The sequence below is a fragment of the Malaya genurostris genome, chromosome 2, assembly GCF_030247185.1.
Source record: "Malaya genurostris strain Urasoe2022 chromosome 2, Malgen_1.1, whole genome shotgun sequence".
In the NCBI taxonomy this organism is placed as follows: Eukaryota; Metazoa; Arthropoda; class Insecta; order Diptera; family Culicidae; genus Malaya; species Malaya genurostris.
In genome coordinates, this window is record NC_080571.1 from 255,269,241 (window position 1) to 255,290,007 (window position 20,767).

The window sequence follows — 20,767 nt, forward strand, 5'->3', positions numbered from 1 at the left end:
GATTAGATTTTGGTCGACTTCTTTTATTTCTTTATAGAGGCTACGCCGCCATGAGTCTCTGGGTCTGCCTCTGCTGCGATGTCCTGCTGGGTTCCAGTCTAATGCTTGTCTGCAGATTTCGTTTCTGCTCCTACGTAAGGTGTGGCCGACCCAGCCCCATTTTTGTTCCCGAATTTCAGTTGCTATCGGCTTCTGGTGGCACCGGCAATGGAGCTTGGTGTTTGAGATCCAGTTATGGGGCCACCAGGCTCGAATTATGTTCCGCAGGCTCCTATTAATGAACACCTGCAGCCGTTGAGTGTTCTCCACTGATACACACCATGTTTCACTAGAGTATAGCAGCATAGATTTCACATTAGAGTTAAATATTCGGTTTTTGGTGCGTTCACTTATCTGCCTGTTTTTCCAGATGTTTCTTAAACTCGCAAAGGCAGCCCTTGCCTTCTTGATCCTTGCACCTATGTCAATCTTGTTACCGCCGTCTGACGCCATTTGGCTGCCAAGATATGGCAAGCTTTCAACATTCTCCACTGATTGCCCTACTACTGTAAAGGTGGAAGGGGTCACCGTGTTCACATCCAACGATTTGGTTTTGTTGACATTGATTGCTAAGCCTGCCGATGAGGAGCGTTCGGCAAGGTCGTCAAGCTTACTCTGCATGTCAGAGCGCCGTTGAGCTAGAAGTGCAACGTCATCAGCCAATTCGAGGTCGTTCAGGTACTCCATAGTTATGGGTTGCCATAGCAGCCCACGATTTGGTTCACGGTCAATCGCACCTACCAAGATCTCGTCGATTACGACGAGGAACAGTAGCGGTGATAGAATACATCCTTGCCTCACGCCAGCTATGACCCGGATAGGTTCAGACAAGACCCCGTTGTGCAGAACTCTGCATGAGAAGGCCTCTTACTGCGCTTCGATGAGGTCGATGATTTTCTCCCTTGCGTCTCAGGGCGTCCCACATATTTTCGTGATTGAGACGGTCGAAAGCTTTTTCGTAGTCTATGAAAACCAAATGAAAGGACTCTTGGAATTCATTGACTTGCTCCAGGATGATACGGAGCGTGACAATATGGTCCGCACAGGATCTTCCGGCACGGAATCCAGCCTACTGTCGTCGGAGAGTCGCATCGATCTTCTTCTGGATCCGGGATAGGATCACTTTGCATAGAACTTTTAGAACGGTACACAGCAACATAATGCCTCGCCAATTATCGCATATAGTCAGGTCGCCCTTTTTGGGGCGCCTTTACTAAGATACCCTGCATCCAGTCAACCGGAAAAGTTGCGGTGTCCCAGATAATACGAAATAAATTGTGCAACAGTTGAGCGGATGTCATGGGGTCTGCTTTGAGCATCTTGGCTGATATGCGATCTACCCCTGGGGCTTTGTTCGATTTCATGCTTTGAATGGCCGTTTGTATCTCCAGCAATGACGGAGCCTCGGTATTCACGCGTGTGATACGCCTGACCCTAGGCGGATCATGCCGAGGTGATGGTGACCTGGCTGGCACTTGGGAAAGTTGTTCGAAGTGCTCGAACCAGCGCTTAAGTTGATCAGTTGGGTCGGTTAGCAGTTGACCAATCGCGTCTTTCACAGGCATTGTCGCATTCATCTTCGCCCCACTTAGGCGTCGTGAGATATCGTAAAGGAGACGGATGCCCCGGTTGCAGCGGCCTTCTCTCCTTCGTCGGTGAGGGAGTCCGCCCACGTTCGCTTGTCCCGTCTACATGAGCGTTTTACTTCCTTCTCCAGAGCCGAGTATCGTTGACGGGCCGAATATATGGCTCCTCGGGTTTTGGATCGCTGTATTGCGGCTTTGGCTCCTCTTCGCTCCTCTATTTTTGTCCAGGTCTTATCAGTGATCCATTGCTTTCTCTGGGTGCGCAGTTCACCCAGATTATTCTCGATGGTGACGATGAAGGCATTCTTGATGGCAGTCCAATGGTCTTCCACCTTCCGGAATGTCTGCAGCACGAGTCTGCAGTTCTACAGTGAAGGACCTTTTCACTGTGGTATCATTCAGTCGGCGTGTGTTAAACCGCCGTCCAACTCTCTCCTCTTGTCGACGAATACGCGCAACACGCAGGCGTATTTCGCCGATGATGAGGTGGTGGTCAGACGCGATATCGGCACTACGTTTATTCCGCACATCAAGAAGGCTCCGTGTCCACTTTCGGCTGATGCAGATGTCGTCAATTTGATTTTCGGTAAAGCCGTCACGGGAAACCCACATGACCTTGTGAACCGGTCGATGGGGGAAGAGCGATCCCCCGATCACCATGTCGTTATTGCCACAGAATTCTGCAAACAGTCCTCCGTTTTCGCTCATTTCTCCGAGACCATGTCGCCCCATAATGCGCTCATAGTTCGTGTTATCGGATCTGATCTTCGCATTGAAGTCGCCCATACAGATCATGATGTCGCCCTTCGGAATTCTATCTACGGTGGCATTGAGTTGACTGTAGAAGTTCTCTTTGTCTTGCAGGTCGGCAGCATCGGTTGGCGCGTAAGTTTGGATTATAGTGAGGTTTCGAACCCTTGTTCTGAACATGGCAACGATTATCCTTTCACTTATAGGCTCCCACTTCATAAGCGCAGAGTGTGCCTGGGCGCTCAGTAGGAAGCCAACTCCACGATGCCGGGGAGCGTGTTCACCTCGTAGGCCAAAGTATAGCAGAATTTGTCCCGATGGTATTCTGTGTTCTCCAAAGTTCGGCCAACGGACTTCACTGAGTCCTAGGATCTCAAGTTTCATTCGACGCGCCTCGTTGGCAAGTTGTGCCAGTTTACCCTGCTGGGCTAAGGTTAAAACATTCCATGTTCTTATACGTGTCCGTTGTTTCATGCTAAATGTCGTTGCCGTTAAATCAGTCCGTAATCTGTCATTATCGGTTTCTCGAACAAAGTTTAAGTTTCGGGAACAGTAGGTTGTTGGCCCAAGGTTCCCTATCCTCCGGGACAGGGCTGCCTTTCTTATTCAGCCGCTGGATGCCAGGACAGACGCTGTTTGAGCCGCACCTCCTTGATGAACAGCCGCTCGGTCAGTGGCGTCAGATTTGTTTAGAGTCCCACACCACATAAGGACTGGGCTAATGCGCTTCGAGCGGCACACGGTCGCATTCTTGAGGCCTGCTTGCGGACACATGCAGCTTTTTATAGAGGTTTAACAGAACCCACTGCCAAACCCCACCACATCCTAGACAGGCCCCGTAGGTCGCACCCCCTCACTCTAGCTGATGTCAGAAGGACAACAGTGCCCAGGCTACACTACAAGTTAAGTACGAAGCCCATAACTGGCGGTCAATTGACATCGGAAGACCCGTGGAAGCGTGAGAATTGGAACTTGTGAGGACCAGAGCTATGAAGGACGCCCCTTCCCACATGTCAACTCACCATTTCGTAGCCCAAAATTCATTTCTCAAAAGGCACGGATGGGATAGCCATCAATATGTAGGTTTTAATAACAGCTTTAAAATAAAAATTATCAAAAAAAAACTAAAACTCTGGCTTTTTAAATTTAACTTTTTCGGATTATTTTGTAATTATTGAGAAAAAAAATCTAAGAAAATTTTCAGTGTATATTTTTTTTAGAGTGCCCAATTGAGTCCCTACAACTTCTTCCTGAACGCCATTTTTGTACAATTAACGGTTTCCGAGTTACAACGATTTGAAAAAGGCAATTTTTGTGAAATGCAAAAATACATACGCCCTTTTTAAAATTCAGTCGTGAGTCGGATTGACCTCTCCATCGGTTCAAAACTTATGGTTTGCCACGAAGCCATGTGCAAAGTTTCATCCAAATCGGAGAAGGTCGAGTCTGACGATCTGCTAAGCATTTCTGGAATTGCTCAAAACAGTCAAGGTTGAGTTTATGTGGGACGACATAAAAATTAGCTTGACACATCGAACACATTGAATTTAAAGCGTTTTTAACCCCGTTCTCATTTTCAAATTTTCCACAGGGAGGCGAGGTAGTGCAGGAGACAATAACGTCCAGCGTGGGTGACGATACGTGCACGCTGGAATTTCAGCGAAGTGACGGAACACTGATTACCAAACTAATCGACTTCCGAAGCGTAAGTACACCATATCCAGTGCAATATGCTGTAAATTTTCATCTAACTAGATGCTACGTAATTTCAAACGGGGCCGCTAAGTTCATCCGGGGAAGCGTAGGAATTTTAATCAACTATCCTGCCGACGACCTACGGCGTAAAAATTGGAATTTTCTAAAAGTCATTTTATGTAATCGTCATACATTTCCGTCACCACCCGGGGCGGCTGGTCGAAGTGAATCGTCTGTCTCCTGCCAACAGTTGGCGTAGGAAAGTACGAGTGTCGTCACTTCACCCATTTACCCGACCGACACCAAGCTATCTAACCGACAACTAGGTGTTCCCAACCAGGACCCGGCTGAACCTGGGATACAATGTAGTCAGAAATTAAATTGAATTTTCCTCCGCCTGCCACTCTTCGAGCTATGGCAAAGGTCGGCCGGTTGAACAGAAAGGTACGTGTCTCACCTAGCGTACGGTGGTCGTGAGCCGTACGATGGCGAAAATGCCACACGCCGTACCCGTTCTTCTGGGATGGACCGATTCTGTGAGACAAGGCAAGAAGTTTATTTTCGGAAGATAAACTACACCGGTTCTGTATCAGGTTGGGTTTTTTTTTAATTTCATATCCATGGCTGGCTATAGTTTCGATTCTGAACAGATGAGATGTACGGGGGAAGAGTTTTTTTTTATTTTTTGATAAATCCGGGAAGTGACTTCTAGAATAGAATCAAACCGGTTGATTTGCGGTAAAATGTCAAAATTCCTTTTTGTTTAGTTGTGGGTACAGAAAAGAGAAAGTTCTAGTTATGTTATTGTTAATTTTCTGTCTTTTTAACAAGTGTGGCATTCTCGAGCAGCAGAGTTTCCTCGGTAAAGAAACTTGTTTTGCCTTTCTCATATAGAAAGGTTATTCAATCACAGTGAAACCGAACCCCGGAGGGCCTGAGTGTTTAGCATTTGGCTAAGTTTGTCGAGTACGCAAAATGGCTGTGTGTTTGTATTTGTATGTGTGTATGTAATGTTTTTGTGCATTAAATTTTTCAAAGATGGCTGAAGCGATTACCTTCCGGTTCCGAAATTATGAGGTAAAATGTGCAAAAAAATATGTGCATTTACTTTCCTTGGAGGTGACAGAACCGATTTTCACAAAACTAAATTCAAATTTAAGACTGTCATGTAAATCAGAGCTAGCAGAGCTTTTTCATAGGAAAACTATATAACGTTATTGGACATGATGACTGCCTTTTTTTAAAGTCGTGTCTTCTTATCTCGCTTTCAAAAATGTCTGAGAGTTAGGGGTAGCCTAATTTTGTGCTTAGGGCACATAAATTAGTCTGACAGTTTATTTCAAAAAACATCTGTAACGGTTACTAAATTTTTGTATTTATAGGCTTCGGTGTCCATAAAAATCACTTATCGCATTACCATGCACGGAAAGACCGAAATCAGCATTTTGACGAAAAAATTAGTTGATTTTCTGATTTTAGTTAGTTATTTTTTGAGACAACTAAAAAAATCTTACTTTTGCTAATTTAGATTTTTTAATTGTCATTCCCTTAACAATAATAAAATATTTGTTGAAATGGCTATTTTTTTAGGTGGATTCACCAATTCAACGTGCTGTCATTTCTTAGCTAAGGCACAATTAATTTCCGTTCAACTAATTTTTTAGTTGAATTAGAGAAATAATACGTTGTTTTCGACCAACATAAATGGTTGAATTGGCTTCTGCAATTTGCAGCTATATGGCGCTACTAGCCACTAGATGGCACACTACTATCGCAAAAAAATTTCAGTCGCGGTTGTCTTTTCTTTATTGGCAGGTATAAATACGATGTTGTATTGAAGAGAAAGACATAAACAAAACATCGACTTCTTTTTGAAAATTTTTCTTCTAAGTCGCTGTTTTCTTCATTCGACTTCGAGAAATCGACTCTGAAAACTTTAAGCACTCGGAAAACATAAACCGAATACATTTACAATTAGAGTGCAACATTCGAGATTCACTTCACTGTTCCGCGTAAAAACATTACCGCGCACAATCGCTTCAAATGCACACAAATTCTGAATAAATACACTTTCCACTAAGAGTTTACGTCATTTTTACATATTGGTTTAGAAATTTATATATGGATATATCGTAACACATTCGAAAACCATCAAAACAATTTGCAAGCAGTTTCAACAAGACTGTCCTTATTAGCCTTTTAATGGATTGTTTTGCTTTGACACTTCTCATGAGTTTTTGGCTAATAAACTTGTTAATAAGACCAATTTCATTTTTGTTTTCTTTGTGCTGTCCTTCAGTAATGATGGTGATAGATAAAAAGAAACAAATTTTCTGAATTTATAACAAAATTAGTTGTCAATGAGAATTTCGTGTTTTATTGAAATATTGCTGGTTTATGTCCAGGATGTTCGCCAACTAAACACATTCTCTAAAAATAAGAGTTTTTTTTTCAGTAAAGTAAATTCTCAATTTTACCTAATTTTTTAGTTATTTTAGCAATTCTGTGTTAAAATCAACTAATTCAAAAACAGTAAAACGAATTAGGCGCAGAACTAATTTCGGTCGTTCCGTGTGGTAACAAATATATACAAAAATCTGATCTGACATACAATAATCCTTATCATTGCAAATGTCATGAACAAGGATATTTGAAAAGAACATATATCGCCTGCAGACGATCGCAGACGAGTAATTCAACCACTATATGAAAGCTCTTTTGAAGTAGTGTAAGTGATTTCATCTGCACCTTTCTACGCCTTTTGATAACAGACAAGTTGGAATTATGTTAAAAAATATGCAAAATGGCTCTATTTCATTAAATTGAAATGATAACGGCTTAGTAGATTTGAGAATGTTGTGTAGTTTTTAATGATGGGAAACTTTGTATAGCATGAAAAACTCATAAAAATTAAAAATATATATACAAAAACTGGTTTTAGGACATCCTTTTCATGAAATATTTTATTTCATGAATTACACTCAAATTTGTTTGAAATGCCTTTCTGCACAACTTTGTCGAAGTTACTTAGTCCCTATGTTGGCCCTGAGCTAAAATAATAGTTTGGAAAAAATGTCTCCAGTCCAAGCTCTTACAAATATGGAGGCAGTAGTCCGCTTCGATAGCACTGGACATTCAGGAGGACGGGATTAACAGAGGTATGCAGCATGGCAAAGAAATAAATATCTTCGTTTGAATAAACATTAAAATCAATTATTTTTCTTATTTATTCAAAATGAACTTCCATTTCCTTTTTTCATACCACGAATTCCATCTTGTTTGTACAGCACTCCAGTAATATTCGCTGTATTTTTCTTCCTTAAAAAAACAATTCAGCACGTGATCATGTAAAGCTGTTGAATCATCTTTTTTCCGAAAAATGTGCATGTATATTTGGAAACTGCACCATTTTGAATATGTAGCACATTTCGGGAAAAAAATACATCACCTCACCTGAAAGAGGTTTCAGTTGGTGGCAGCCGGGCAGATTGAATCCGGGTTGGAAAGTTGTATCATCACAATTGAAATGTAGCAGCCACGGATCCCGATCTAGTCCATCGGTAGACACGATACATTTGCCACCAGGTTTAAAATTGCAAATTTACGGTATCGCGTTCAGCTATATCATCACAGGAATAACCGTGCTACATGATTCCGGCATTCATTTTTTTTGTTGTTCGTTGATGGCGGCTCTCAACTTTTTACCGTCCGAGGGAAGTCTATTGGTGAGGAGTTGATTTTTTCTGCATCAGCAACATCATATCGTTATATGATTGAAAAAACAAACCCCCATTCACCACGCGAATGGAAGGAAAGTCAGCAAGGGAGCATCTAGCCGGGAGCGTTGGCGTTCATTTTTAAATATTGTTCCAGTAAACAACGGTGCTAAGCAAGCGGAAAAATAATGGTACCTATATCACACATTGCCGCCGACAGAATGTGGGAATTCGTGGAAAACCCTGCGCTTGGATGCTTTGTACAACGAAGTTGGGGATGCTGCTGAGTAAGTGATTTTTCTTTGAGATTGTACTTTGCCTCTTACGAAAAGGTTTTTGCTGACTTTGGGTCATTTATTTTGAGGGTTGATAGTCGAAATTATGGTTCAAGGAAATTAGTTTAAATCAAAAATTGTGTATGAGATTACAATTTATTCACAATTTTTAAATGTTTTTTATGTATGAATTGTCAATTGGCTCTTTAGTTTTTATACAAAAAAATAAATAAATAAATATTGTTCATTCATGTAAAATGCTTTGTGGCATCTTCTCTTACTATCAGGAGATCTTTTGGTCCACCTTCGTAGTTTTCATCTTCGTCCATTGTTTCAGTGATGAAAGAGTTAGTTTTTTTCACATGTTTCGCCGTATTTCAAGTAACAATTGTCGAGTCGACGTTATTTGTTCCATTGTTCATGACAGCTTTTGTTGTTTGGCAGGAACTGTGGTTTTAACTATCAAATCTGCGCTGCCAGTGTGCATTCAAAGCGTATCCGCTTTTTCGTACAAGCGATTGTTCAACTAGGAACGCATTGTGAAACTCGAAAGATTATTTCTTCGAAAATCTTTCGAGTTTCACAATGCGTTCCTAGTTGAACACATGATCAAATTTTTATGTTGGCTGTTGATGGTTTTATTTAAGGGCGACAACGGTTTCATCTGTGGATCTGGGCTATTCTGGCATTTAGCAACCAGATCGTCGTAGGTTACTAACGATTTCTGTATATACAAGGTACTCTTATCGAGAACAACGTATGACTTGCGATCAGGTTTATGGTTTGTGTATATTCACTGAACGAATACTATAAAGAACATCATGGAAGCAATCTCTCCAAACATCTTTATCAGTAGAAAGACCTCACAATACTACAACATGTGTGATTGGATTTTATAAAATATGTATTTTAAGTAGTATTTATTTTCATCGTTTGTGGGTCTTATTAGCACGAACTAATTGATGATGATCTGAACTGGTCGGAAAGTGAAAGTAAACCTAAAGTAAAGTAAGTGAAAGTAAACCTATAGCGGAGATGTGGACTACAAGAAAAATCACAAGAATTCTACAATTTATTGAACAGTCATAACTGACTGACACAGCGCTATTGTCTCGCATGGCTACGTGATGTAATAAAGTAACGGTACCCCCATTCCTGTCAGCTCTAGTAGTCATCTCATATACGAAAATCAATAGTTAGAGTGAGATCTGTTGGCTCTTACGAATGTAAATTTGATTTGAAGAGTAAGATTAAATTAGAAGCATTCGCTTCGAGTTTTCGCGAATGCACTTTTTTCGATTTTGTCAGAATCCACTTTTTTCGATTTTGTCGAAACTTGGCACACGTTTTTAGAATAGCAAACCAATTGTTTTGCACGGATGGAGAGACCGAATACTCCAATAGGTCGTATGTATTTTTGCATGTGCTTTCTTCAAACAGTGTTAACTCGGAAACTGTAAATTGTACAAAAATGGTGTCAGACGAAGTTGTAAGTTGGGCACTCTTAAAAATATACCCAGTAAAAAAAGTTGAATAAGTTTTCAAGAATTGGAAAGAGAACTGAAAAACTGAAATTAAAAAAGAATCGAAATTATTTTCAATAATTTTATTTAAACGTTGCATTGACTTATTCGTAATTTATTCTAAACCTTAACTTAAAGCCCATGTTTAGTGCAAATTTGGTTAGTGAGAATTGGAAAATGACTAAGTTACAGCTAAAACAATCTACTTGGTAATTCAATTGAATAATAGTAATTTAAACAGTAAAATATAATTTTACAGACAGAAATAAATTTGGTTATGATGACCTTTCTCTTCAAAGCAGCCGTTCTCGACATATTGAGACATAAAAATAAAAAAAAACTCGGATTTTTTTTTGTGGGATTTGCACCGTTTAACAAGTCAAACTTCATTTTAAAAGAAACTAAAATCGAATTACTTCCACAACATTAAAAAATCTTTACTGTTTCGTTGCTGCCTGGCGCATCGTACAATAAATAAAACTTGTCACGCGCACTTTAGCTCAAACCGGTACCCATGAAGTACCGAAACCCCCAAATGAGTAAAATGTTTTTTTAAAGTGTTTTAAACTTTCTGCTTATATGTTATGTACCAAAGTATTGTTCAATTTACCAGAACACGTAATCGGAGAACTGAGAGCTTTGAAGCGTGAGACTGATTTGAATACCACCTTAACCCACCACCTACCAGATGGGTACAGTCAGACCTTTTTTAAATTACTTATGATCTGGAAAAAAATATGCTAGCCAGTTATCGAAACTATGTATCCTGCATCATTTATCATGTATCATTTATTATGTATCATGTATCATGTATCATGTATCATGTATCATGTATCATGTATCATGTATCATGTATCATGTATCATGTATCATGTATCATGTATCATGTATCATGTATCATGTATCATGTATCATGTATCATATATCATGTATCATGTATCATGTATCCCGTATCATGTATCATGTTTCATGTATCATGTATCATGTATCCCGTATCATGTATCATGTATCATGTATCCCGTATCATGTATCATGTATCATGTACCACGTATTATGTATCATGTATCATGTATCATGTATCATGTATCGTGTATCATGTATCATGTATCATGTATCATGTATCATGTATCATGTATCATGTATCATGTACCATGTATCATGTATCATGTATCATGTATCATGTATCGTGTATCATGTATCATGTATCTTGTATCATGTATCATGTATCATGTATCATAAACCATCTCGTATCATGTATCATGTATCATGTATCATGTATCATGTATCATGTATCATGTATCATGTATCATGTATCATGCATCATGCATCATGCATCACGTATCATGTATCATGTATCATGTATCATGTATCATGTATCATGTATCATGTATCATGCATCATGTATCATGTATCATGTATCATGTATCATGTATCATGTATCATGTATCATGTATCATGTATCATGTATCATGTATCATGTATCATGTATCATGTATCATGTATCATGTATCATATATCATGTATCATGTATCATGTATCCCGTATCATGTATCATGTTTCATGTATCATGTATCATGTATCCCGTATCATGTATCATGTATCATGTATCCCGTATCATGTATCATGTATCATGTACCACGTATTATGTATCATGTATCATGTATCATGTATCATGTATCGTGTATCATGTATCATGTATCATGTATCATGTATCATGTATCATGTATCATGTACCATGTATCATGTATCATGTATCATGTATCATGTATCGTGTATCATGTATCATGTATCTTGTATCATGTATCATGTATCATGTATCATAAACCATCTCGTATCATGTATCATGTATCATGTATCATGTATCATGTATCATGTATCATGTATCATGTATCATGCATCATGCATCATGCATCACGTATCATGTATCATGTATCATGTATCATGTATCATGTATCATGTATCATGTATCATGCATCATGTATCATGTATCATGTATCATGTATCATGTATCATGTATCATGTATCATGTATCATGTATCATGTATCATGTATCATGTATCATGTATCATGTATCATGTATCATGTATCATGTATCATGTATCATATATCATTTATCATGTATCATGTATCATGTATCATGTATCACGTATCATGTATCATGTATCATGTATCATGTATCCCGTATCATGTATCATGTATCATGTATCATGTATCCCGTATCATGTATCATGTATCATGTATCATGTATCACGTTTCATGTATCATGTATCACGTATCATGTATCATGTATCCCGTATCATGTATCATGTATCATGTATCATGTATCACGTATCATGTATCATGTATCACGTATCATGTATCATGTATTATGTATCATGTATCATGTATCATGCATCATGTATCATGTATTATGTATCATGTATCATGTATCATATATCATATATCATGTATCATGTGTCATGTATCATGTATCATGTATCATGTATCATGTATCACGTATCATGTATCATGTATCACGTATCATGTATCATGTATTATGTATCATGTATCATGTATCATGCATCATGTATCATGTATTATGTATCATGTATCATGTATCATATATCATATATCATGTATCATGTATCATATATCATATATCATATATCATGTATCATGTATCTTGTCTCACGTATCCTGTATCATGCATCATGTATCATGTATAATGTATCTTGTTTCACGTATCATGTATCATGTATCATGTATCATGTATCATGTATCATGTATTATGTATCATGTATCATGTATCATATATCATATATCATGTATCATGTATCATGTATCATGTATCATGTATCATGTATCATGTATCATGTATCATGTATCATGTATCATGTATCACGTATCATGTATCATGTATCACGTATCATGTATCATGTATTATGTATCATGTATCATGTATCATGCATCATGTATCATGTATTATGTATCATGTATCATGTATCATATATCATATATCATGTATCATGTGTCATGTATCATGTATCATGTATCATGTATCATGTATCACGTATCATGTATCATGTATCACGTATCATGTATCATGTATTATGTATCATGTATCATGTATCATGCATCATGTATCATGTATTATGTATCATGTATCATGTATCATATATCATATATCATGTATCATGTATCATATATCATATATCATATATCATGTATCATGTATCTTGTCTCACGTATCCTGTATCATGCATCATGTATCATGTATAATGTATCTTGTTTCACGTATCATGTATCATGTATCATGTATCATGTATCATGTATCATGTATTATGTATCATGTATCATGTATCATATATCATATATCATGTATCATGTATCATGTATCATGTATCATGTATCATGTATCATGTATCATGTATCATGTATCATGTATCATGTATCCCGTATCATGTATCATGTATCACGTACCATGTATCTTATATCACTTATCACGTATCGTGTATCATGTATCATAAATCATGTTTCAAGTATCATGTATCATGTATCATTTATCATGTATCATGTATCATGTGTCATGTTTCATGTATCATGTATCATGTATCATGTATCATGTATCATGTATCATGTATCATGTATCATGTATTATGTATCATGTATCATGTATCATGTATCATATATCATGCATCATGTATCATGTATAATGTATCATGTATTATCATTTATCATGTATCACGTATCATGTATCATGTATTATCATTTAGGGGTTAGCCAAATTTTGTGCTAGGGCACATAACCGTTTTCAGTATTTTTACGTTTCGTCTTTGGGATGTGTTATCATTTATTATGTATCATAAATCATGTATCATGAATCATGTATCATGAATCATGTATCATGAATCATGTATCGTGTATCATGTATCGTGTATCATGTATCATGTATCATGTATCATGTATCATTTATTTTGTATCATGTATCATGTATAATGTATCACGTATCATGTATCATGTATCATGTATCACGTATCTTGTATCATGTATCATGTATAATGTATCTTGTCTCACGTATATCATGTATCATATATCATATATCATGTATCATGTATCATGTATCATGTATCATGTATCATGTGTCATGTATCATATATCGTGTATCGTGTATCATGTATCATGTATCATGTTTTATCATTTATAATGTATCACGTATCATGTATCATTTAATATCATTTATCATGTATCATGTATTATGTATCATGTATCATGTATCACGTATCATGTATCATGTATCACGTATCATGTATTATGTATCGTATATTACGTATGATGTATCGTTTATCGTATATCAGACTGCTACTTGGCCGTCAATAGAAATTGATCCTTAATGGCAACTTCTCTTTCTTAACAACCTAAATAGCCGTGAAGTGTCGGTAACGGTTCGCAACTGGCTAAGAATAACATCACGGTTCACCTGTCCCAATGGTATAATTCCACCAAACAAGTAAGCCATGTGGCTTTCGGCGGTATTATTTCAACCAAGAATTACTGACTGACTGCAGGAGCCTAAAAATAGCAGTCGTAAACGAAACATTTGTGGGCTTTGCCCTTGTGGAGTTCAAAACTGCGTGTCACTGTTAGAATCACTTATTGAAGGCTTAGGCAAATAGTGTGTCTATTTTTGACATATCTGCCGTATAACCAGTCTTTGTCGAGCGATAACTTCATATTTATCATATTATATGAACTCCAGTGGATCTAAAGCCATCAATAGTAAATTCATGTCTATTCATTCTCTCTCATATAACACTTAATTGTTTACAGTGTTTCGCTGCCAAGTATAATATCCTACATAATCATTAGTTGATTCTTTTAGTAAGGCTTGCTCAGATGGTTACGTAATTCACTCAAGTATCTGAGTTTAAATGCGGGATGATGTGACTATTGCATCTTCATCCTACAAGATAGGACCTCATAAGATGGATGATGCACTATCTTGGACGAATTACAGACTTCTGGTCAGAGTTCTTACTGGACATTGCAAACTCAACCATCACATGGCTAGTATTCAGCGTGTGCTAGTATTATTGTTGTCATATGTGTAAGTTCGATTGCGTACTTCATAGCACCTGCTACTTAACTGTCCCGCATTGACGCAACTACGTATCCGGTTTTTGGTTTCTCATACGTGGTTGAATCTGTGTATGGGGAGCTATAAATGAAGGATATTCTAATTTTTTTTTCACCCAATGTGATAAGGAACTATAGTCAGAGGGGTTCATCGTTCCTCCTGGAGTGAAAAAATCTTTTGTTTAATAACCTTAAAAGGCTTTAATAGATTGTTTGGCATACTTTATGGGGTCATGTATCATGTATCATGATTAACGTGATCTCACTGGAAATATTTTCTTTTTACTCTTGGATACTGTACGAAGCTACTTTTGGAGAAACTATCAGGCGACAATTCATCCGTTCGAAACGTTTTACAGAGAAACCGGAGAGCTAAATTATTTATTATAGAGTATCGAAAAAGCTGAGCTATTGCGGTTCAAGTATTTATTTCACTGAATTCAAATCCAGGAAGCAGTTTTTATGTCAAATGAAGTTACCTCACAGTACAAGAACAGCAACAAGTCTTTATTGAATTAAATTAATGCTCTACGGGAAAACCAAAAACACACCTGCAAAAAAAAAAAAAAACAAAAAATAATAATTTTTCTGGGCGATGCTACGAATTCGGATCCAATGTTGAACTGAATGTAAATCCGGTAGACAAAACTACATCCCCCAACAATAATTTAAAATAAGCTTCAATAATTTGCGATTTTTGGTGCTTCAAACGCCGACAGCAAAAAATGAGTTTGCATTTATTTAAGATACATTTTATGTTAGGTTCCCTATTAACCAGTAGGACTATTCTACTAGTAAATCACTACGGCACTAATTACGCTAGTTCGACGATAAAAATGTCCTGACTCTGCTTCCGATAGTTACATCCTAAAAGGAAAACAGAGACCGAAAATTACTGGGTTGCGTAAAGGAAACTGACACATTTTCTTCTCCGGTTACACTGGAACCGAACTATTCGTGAGTTAAAAAAATATTTTGAATTGAAGCCGATAATGCCGGTTCCTTCGTGTAATACTGTGAGGTGCAGGTCTTGTTGCGGATGCATCTTTCTGGAAAATAGGTTCTGTACAGAAAAATAAATGTTGAATGAGTTCGATTCTTCTTGTGAAGAATCCCGCACGTTTGGATAAGAAACATGTGGCTGCCCTACAAATTTCTCGTCGTTCTTTCTATCGAATGATCAAAAAGGATTTGTCGTTTCATCCATATTTCAACTTTCCGATGCAGTGTTCAGTTTCACCTTCCCTTGTTTGATTCCAGTGTAACTGTACAACAAAATGTGTCAGGTTCATTTGCGCAACCCTGTATTACACCGGCAAATGTGTTTCCTTCCGTCTGTTCTTTGCCTTCGTCACAATGACAGTATTTGGGAAAAGGGCCAGCAGAGTTACAAGAGAGCAGCAGAACTACTGCTCAGAGTGGTGAATTTTTAGCTACACGACAGCAGGATGATTTGCCTTCCTAATGAGGAACAAAGTGCCTGCCAAGCGCAGGGTTTTAAGTTTACTTGAGCTATATTTGTGCCCATTCGGTACTGTCGCCTGGAGTACCGTTTTGGTCGAATTCGTATTACTCATTCTGATTTTTACACCAGTTTGGACAACTTGTTGATTTATTTATGTATCACAAAAAGGTTATCTACCTCATCTACATATACATGAGGGAACTACTTCGACTATTCCTGAACCTGGCACTTTACCAAGATAACAAGTGCAACAGTGGGAAGCATGCAAAATAAACTGCGGTTGTCTTCCTCCCTTTTATCCTTACCAAGAGCTTACGAGACATTTTTACGTAAAATGTTATTATTTTGCCAGACAGTTTGGTATTAGAGCAATTCCAGAAATGTGTTGATGGTGATCAGACTTTACATTTTCCGATTTAATGGAGACTTTGAATACGTCTTCAATATGATAAATCATTTATTTTCCACGGATGGAGAGACCAATCGGAATAGAGTGAATGATTTGTTGTACGCACTTTTCTCATATCAGAAACTGTTAGTTTTACAAAACTGGTGTCGAAGAAGCTTAAACGGAATCGATTGGACATTCTAAAAAATATACAACTGAAAAAATGGTGAATGATTGAAAAGTAATTAAAAATCTATTTTTTTTATTATAGAGGTTTTAACCATAATGTTATTCGTCTCTTCGAGCCAGAAAAACTTTCTGACTCTATGTACAGGGTCCCAAAAAAAAACTTTTCTCTATAATTATTTCTACAATAATTAAACTTATAATTATTATTATATCGTTTATTTATCCCCGATAATTAAACTTCAAACTTAAGCTTAAAAACCATATTTGATGTTAATTTGATTAGTGTGAATTGAATAGTAATGTAGTTACAGTGGAAATAATTTTAGGTATTTCTCTAGCTTGAGGTTTCTGAAAGAAAATAATTGTTCCTAGAATATTACTCTACAGTCAAATGCACTAAATTTACTCCCAACGAGGTTTTTTCCTAGAAGAAATCGTTTTTGAGATATTTAAACATGAAATTCGAAGAACTTCTATTCATGTTTTCCTTCCTCTATAGTAAACCTATTTTTGATCGGAGCTCCGGAGGTCCCTAATGTTGTATACTGACTCAGCTCGACGAGATCTGAAAAGCCTGTGTATACGTACAGGCTGGGCCGGTGAAACATGTTAAGCCCAGGTGGGTAATTTTTCGTACGGGGGGTACGACCCATCATTTCGAAGAATTAATGTATAAGGGGCTGTCCATAAAAGACGTCACGCCGCAAGGGGGAGGGGGGTGTTCCATAAAACGTGACCTTTTGTGACAGGGGGAAGGGGGGAAGGTTTTTGGAATGTGACGTCCAATATTTTCAATGAGCGCATTTTTGAAATACCTAATTATATTACTGCTTTGCCATATTTCCTGAAAAAATCTCCACAATAAACGTTTACATTCTATAGAATAACGTGTATTTGTTGATGTAAAAGCTTCTTTCGGAAATGAATGATGCAGGAAATCATTTCTGTTGTGATCAGCAAAAGTGCACGGAGGAGCGAGTAAATTAGCGAAATAAATAAATTTTGCCTAATATGAGTAAAAAAGAAAAATATGCCTTCAAACGGTTTAACTTAAGTTATGCACTGACAATTTTTTCAGTAATTTTATTTTTTAGCATTGATAATAGTATATCATAAGAATTTCTCTTATCTGATTCTGATGCAGTTGTACTCCATTTGAAAAAGGGCGGGAGATCAACGATTTCAGACGTAGATCATGTCATGTCTTATCTTGATTGATGTGATTTTCCTCCACCAACATCAAAACTTATCGAATCATCCAATGATTGAACTTACATAAATCAAGAATCATTTTAGCTCAAAATCACTACCCATTGTGTGACGGAAGATCAGTACCGATATTGATCGATGTGATTTAAATTTCACTGATCAACTGATCATGAAAAGATTCTCCGGCAGTGATCTCGTTATGATGAGGTTTTGGTCTTTATTTTCTCAGTCCTGTATGCTACACTAAGAAAATATTATTCTTTACCTAAAACAATAATATATCTGTGTACCCCTAGGAGGAATAAAACAGATGATTTAAATGTTTCATCAATTCCAACTAAATACTTTTGTTAATTTATATAATTGATATTAATAAAATAATGTCGATGATTTTGTAGTTTTAGGGATATTTTTTAATCTAATGACAGCATGCAATAAATCGATTTTTCCCTCATATTTGTATGGTTTGTCATACATATTGAGAATGTATTGAGATGAATTTTATTTATTTTGAATTCGTGACATGTGACATAGGGGTGGTGGGGGGTCTTTGCTTCTGTGACAATTTGTGACAAAGGGGGGATGGGGAGTCAAAAATCGTCAAAAAAAGCGTGACGTCTTTTATGGACAGCCCCTAAGTAGAAATGAGAAAGGTCAATTTTTTAACAAAATTTTGTTTCAGTATAACTTTGCATGAAATTTCGATCTAAAGTATTTTCGGTATGTTGTTTTGAAACAAAATTGAGCATTTAAACAACGAATAGAACATAAAACTATTAACTAGTTTTAAAATCACTGATAGAAGGTGCTGGACTCGTTCATCCAATTATCCATGATCGGAAACCAATGCCTTGGTATTACATTCCTTTTGAAGAACTGTTTGTGACGTTCTTTTTCAACAGACTTCGCACCCGACTCATAGCGTACCGAACCATTGCATGACTGGTGCTACCGATCCTAATGACACTAAGAATCCTTTCAGATCGGGACTCGAACAGACGACAACTGGCTCATAAGACCAGCGCCCTATGCATTGAGCCGCCAACTCATGATCTAGGTCATCAAGAATTTTCTCGAATACGAAGAAACAGCTGATTTTCGATCCAAATGTGTATCTCACGAAACAAATCCATAAACAACTCAGCCGCTGAAGTGCGTAACACATTGTTCAAAAAGTTCCGGGAATAACCCAAAGATGACGTTTGTGATGTCAAACAAACCTTATTTTTCGAAAGTACCAACCTTCAGATATCATATGTTACATTTTCACGTCAATCGTGTTTGTGGTACACACTAGACCTACCGACATATAAGTGACGTTACTTATTAATTTACGAAAAAATAGACATGATAAATTCCTTGTATTGATAAATCATTGCTTCTTAAAAGGCACTAGCTCAGCACTCAGCAATGGGTCGAGAAATGTTACTCGCAGTCGGATCCATTAAAAAGATTTCTGGTATTTCGTCATCCAGACGGAAAAAATAGCGTAAGTTTTGACAACCGTGTTGAATGAACGCAAAATCAAAGCTTGTGAGATTAGATATGCTGAGATGGTTAGCACATCAACTACACGGAGAACCCTTCGATCATAAAATTGCGATATCGCAGTTTTTGATTTTTGAGATAGTTGATTTAACTAATTTCTTTTTGATTCAACCAAAATAGTTTTTGATTTGCATATATTCAAGTAGTTGAAAAATATGTTGTTTTGAATGCTGTCAAATGCCGGAGACAGTTGAAAGCAAAACAATTATCGCAATGCAAAATCAACAACTTTTTTAGTTGAAATCTGTTCGCGTCGCTTCAAAATGTCAATGAAAACAACATCGCTGATTAAAGCGTTTGGTGAAATTGTGTCCATTCGATTTGAGAAATTTATGATTCCATAACAAGTGATTATCTAACAGCGGTGTTGTGATAAAGTTAACCTTGTATAAGATGAAAAAGATTTGGTGACAAATTAGAAAATGTTAATGAATGATCATCTCGTAATCTTTCAGGTATGCGCAAAAATTTTATGCTTCAAATCCGATCATTGATTTACTTCCAGCAGACTATCTTACTTCCAGCTGTTTGATACCGATGATGATGTTCATGCATTAGCAATAAAACGCTTTTTGACATGAATTTAATTTATAAAACTAACAGGAGCGAAGGGTTTCAAACACACAGAACGCGCTGCGATTGAATGGCGCGTTTGAATTGCCGTCGAAAAATTCCAATTCCCAGCGATTGATGTATCCAAGCTCATATAAATTGACTAAAATTATCAGTGCATAACTTTAGTTCAACCGTTTGAAGGCATCATTTTAGGTAAATTTAATAATTTCACTAATTTACTCGCCCCTCCTGGCACTTTTACTGATAAAAAACGTTTTTCTACATCAATCATTTTCGATCGAATCAGAAGAATTTTTTTTAGAATTTAGATCTTTACTGATCTCGACTTGACATGATCATGATCATTGTTCGAGTTGATTCAACTATTTGCAATGACTAAAACAAATAAAACCGATTTATTTTTCAACTAACAGAATATTGTTTCAATAACAACACCAGTTATTTCAACTAAAATATTTGTTGAAATTGAAAGGTATGTGTCCTCACTAATTGACAGCATTTTTTTTCAAACAGTTGAATTAGTTTTTTCAACCATCGTTTCTGCTAATCGAAAAACAAAAATGACAGTTTAGTTAAAACAACAATCGATTAGTTGTACCAAATTTTAACCAATCGAATTCAGAAAATCAACTAATATTCTGGTTGAAATGGGATCGCGGGTGGTTCCGTGTAGATATGCTTTTATGATCTTACGCG

General features: G+C 37.0%; 1 protein-coding gene across 1 annotated transcript in view; it reads left to right on the forward strand.

The window, feature by feature from the left end:
* The window catches only part of LOC131429573 (out at first protein), a 213,958-nt gene that overhangs the window by 79,612 nt on the left and 113,579 nt on the right, over positions 1 to 20,767 (forward strand). The window contains exon 2 of the mRNA XM_058593785.1: positions 3,967 to 4,080. Coding sequence (XP_058449768.1) covers positions 3,967 to 4,080 — 114 coding nt within the window. The remainder of the gene's footprint in view (positions 1 to 3,966; positions 4,081 to 20,767) is intronic.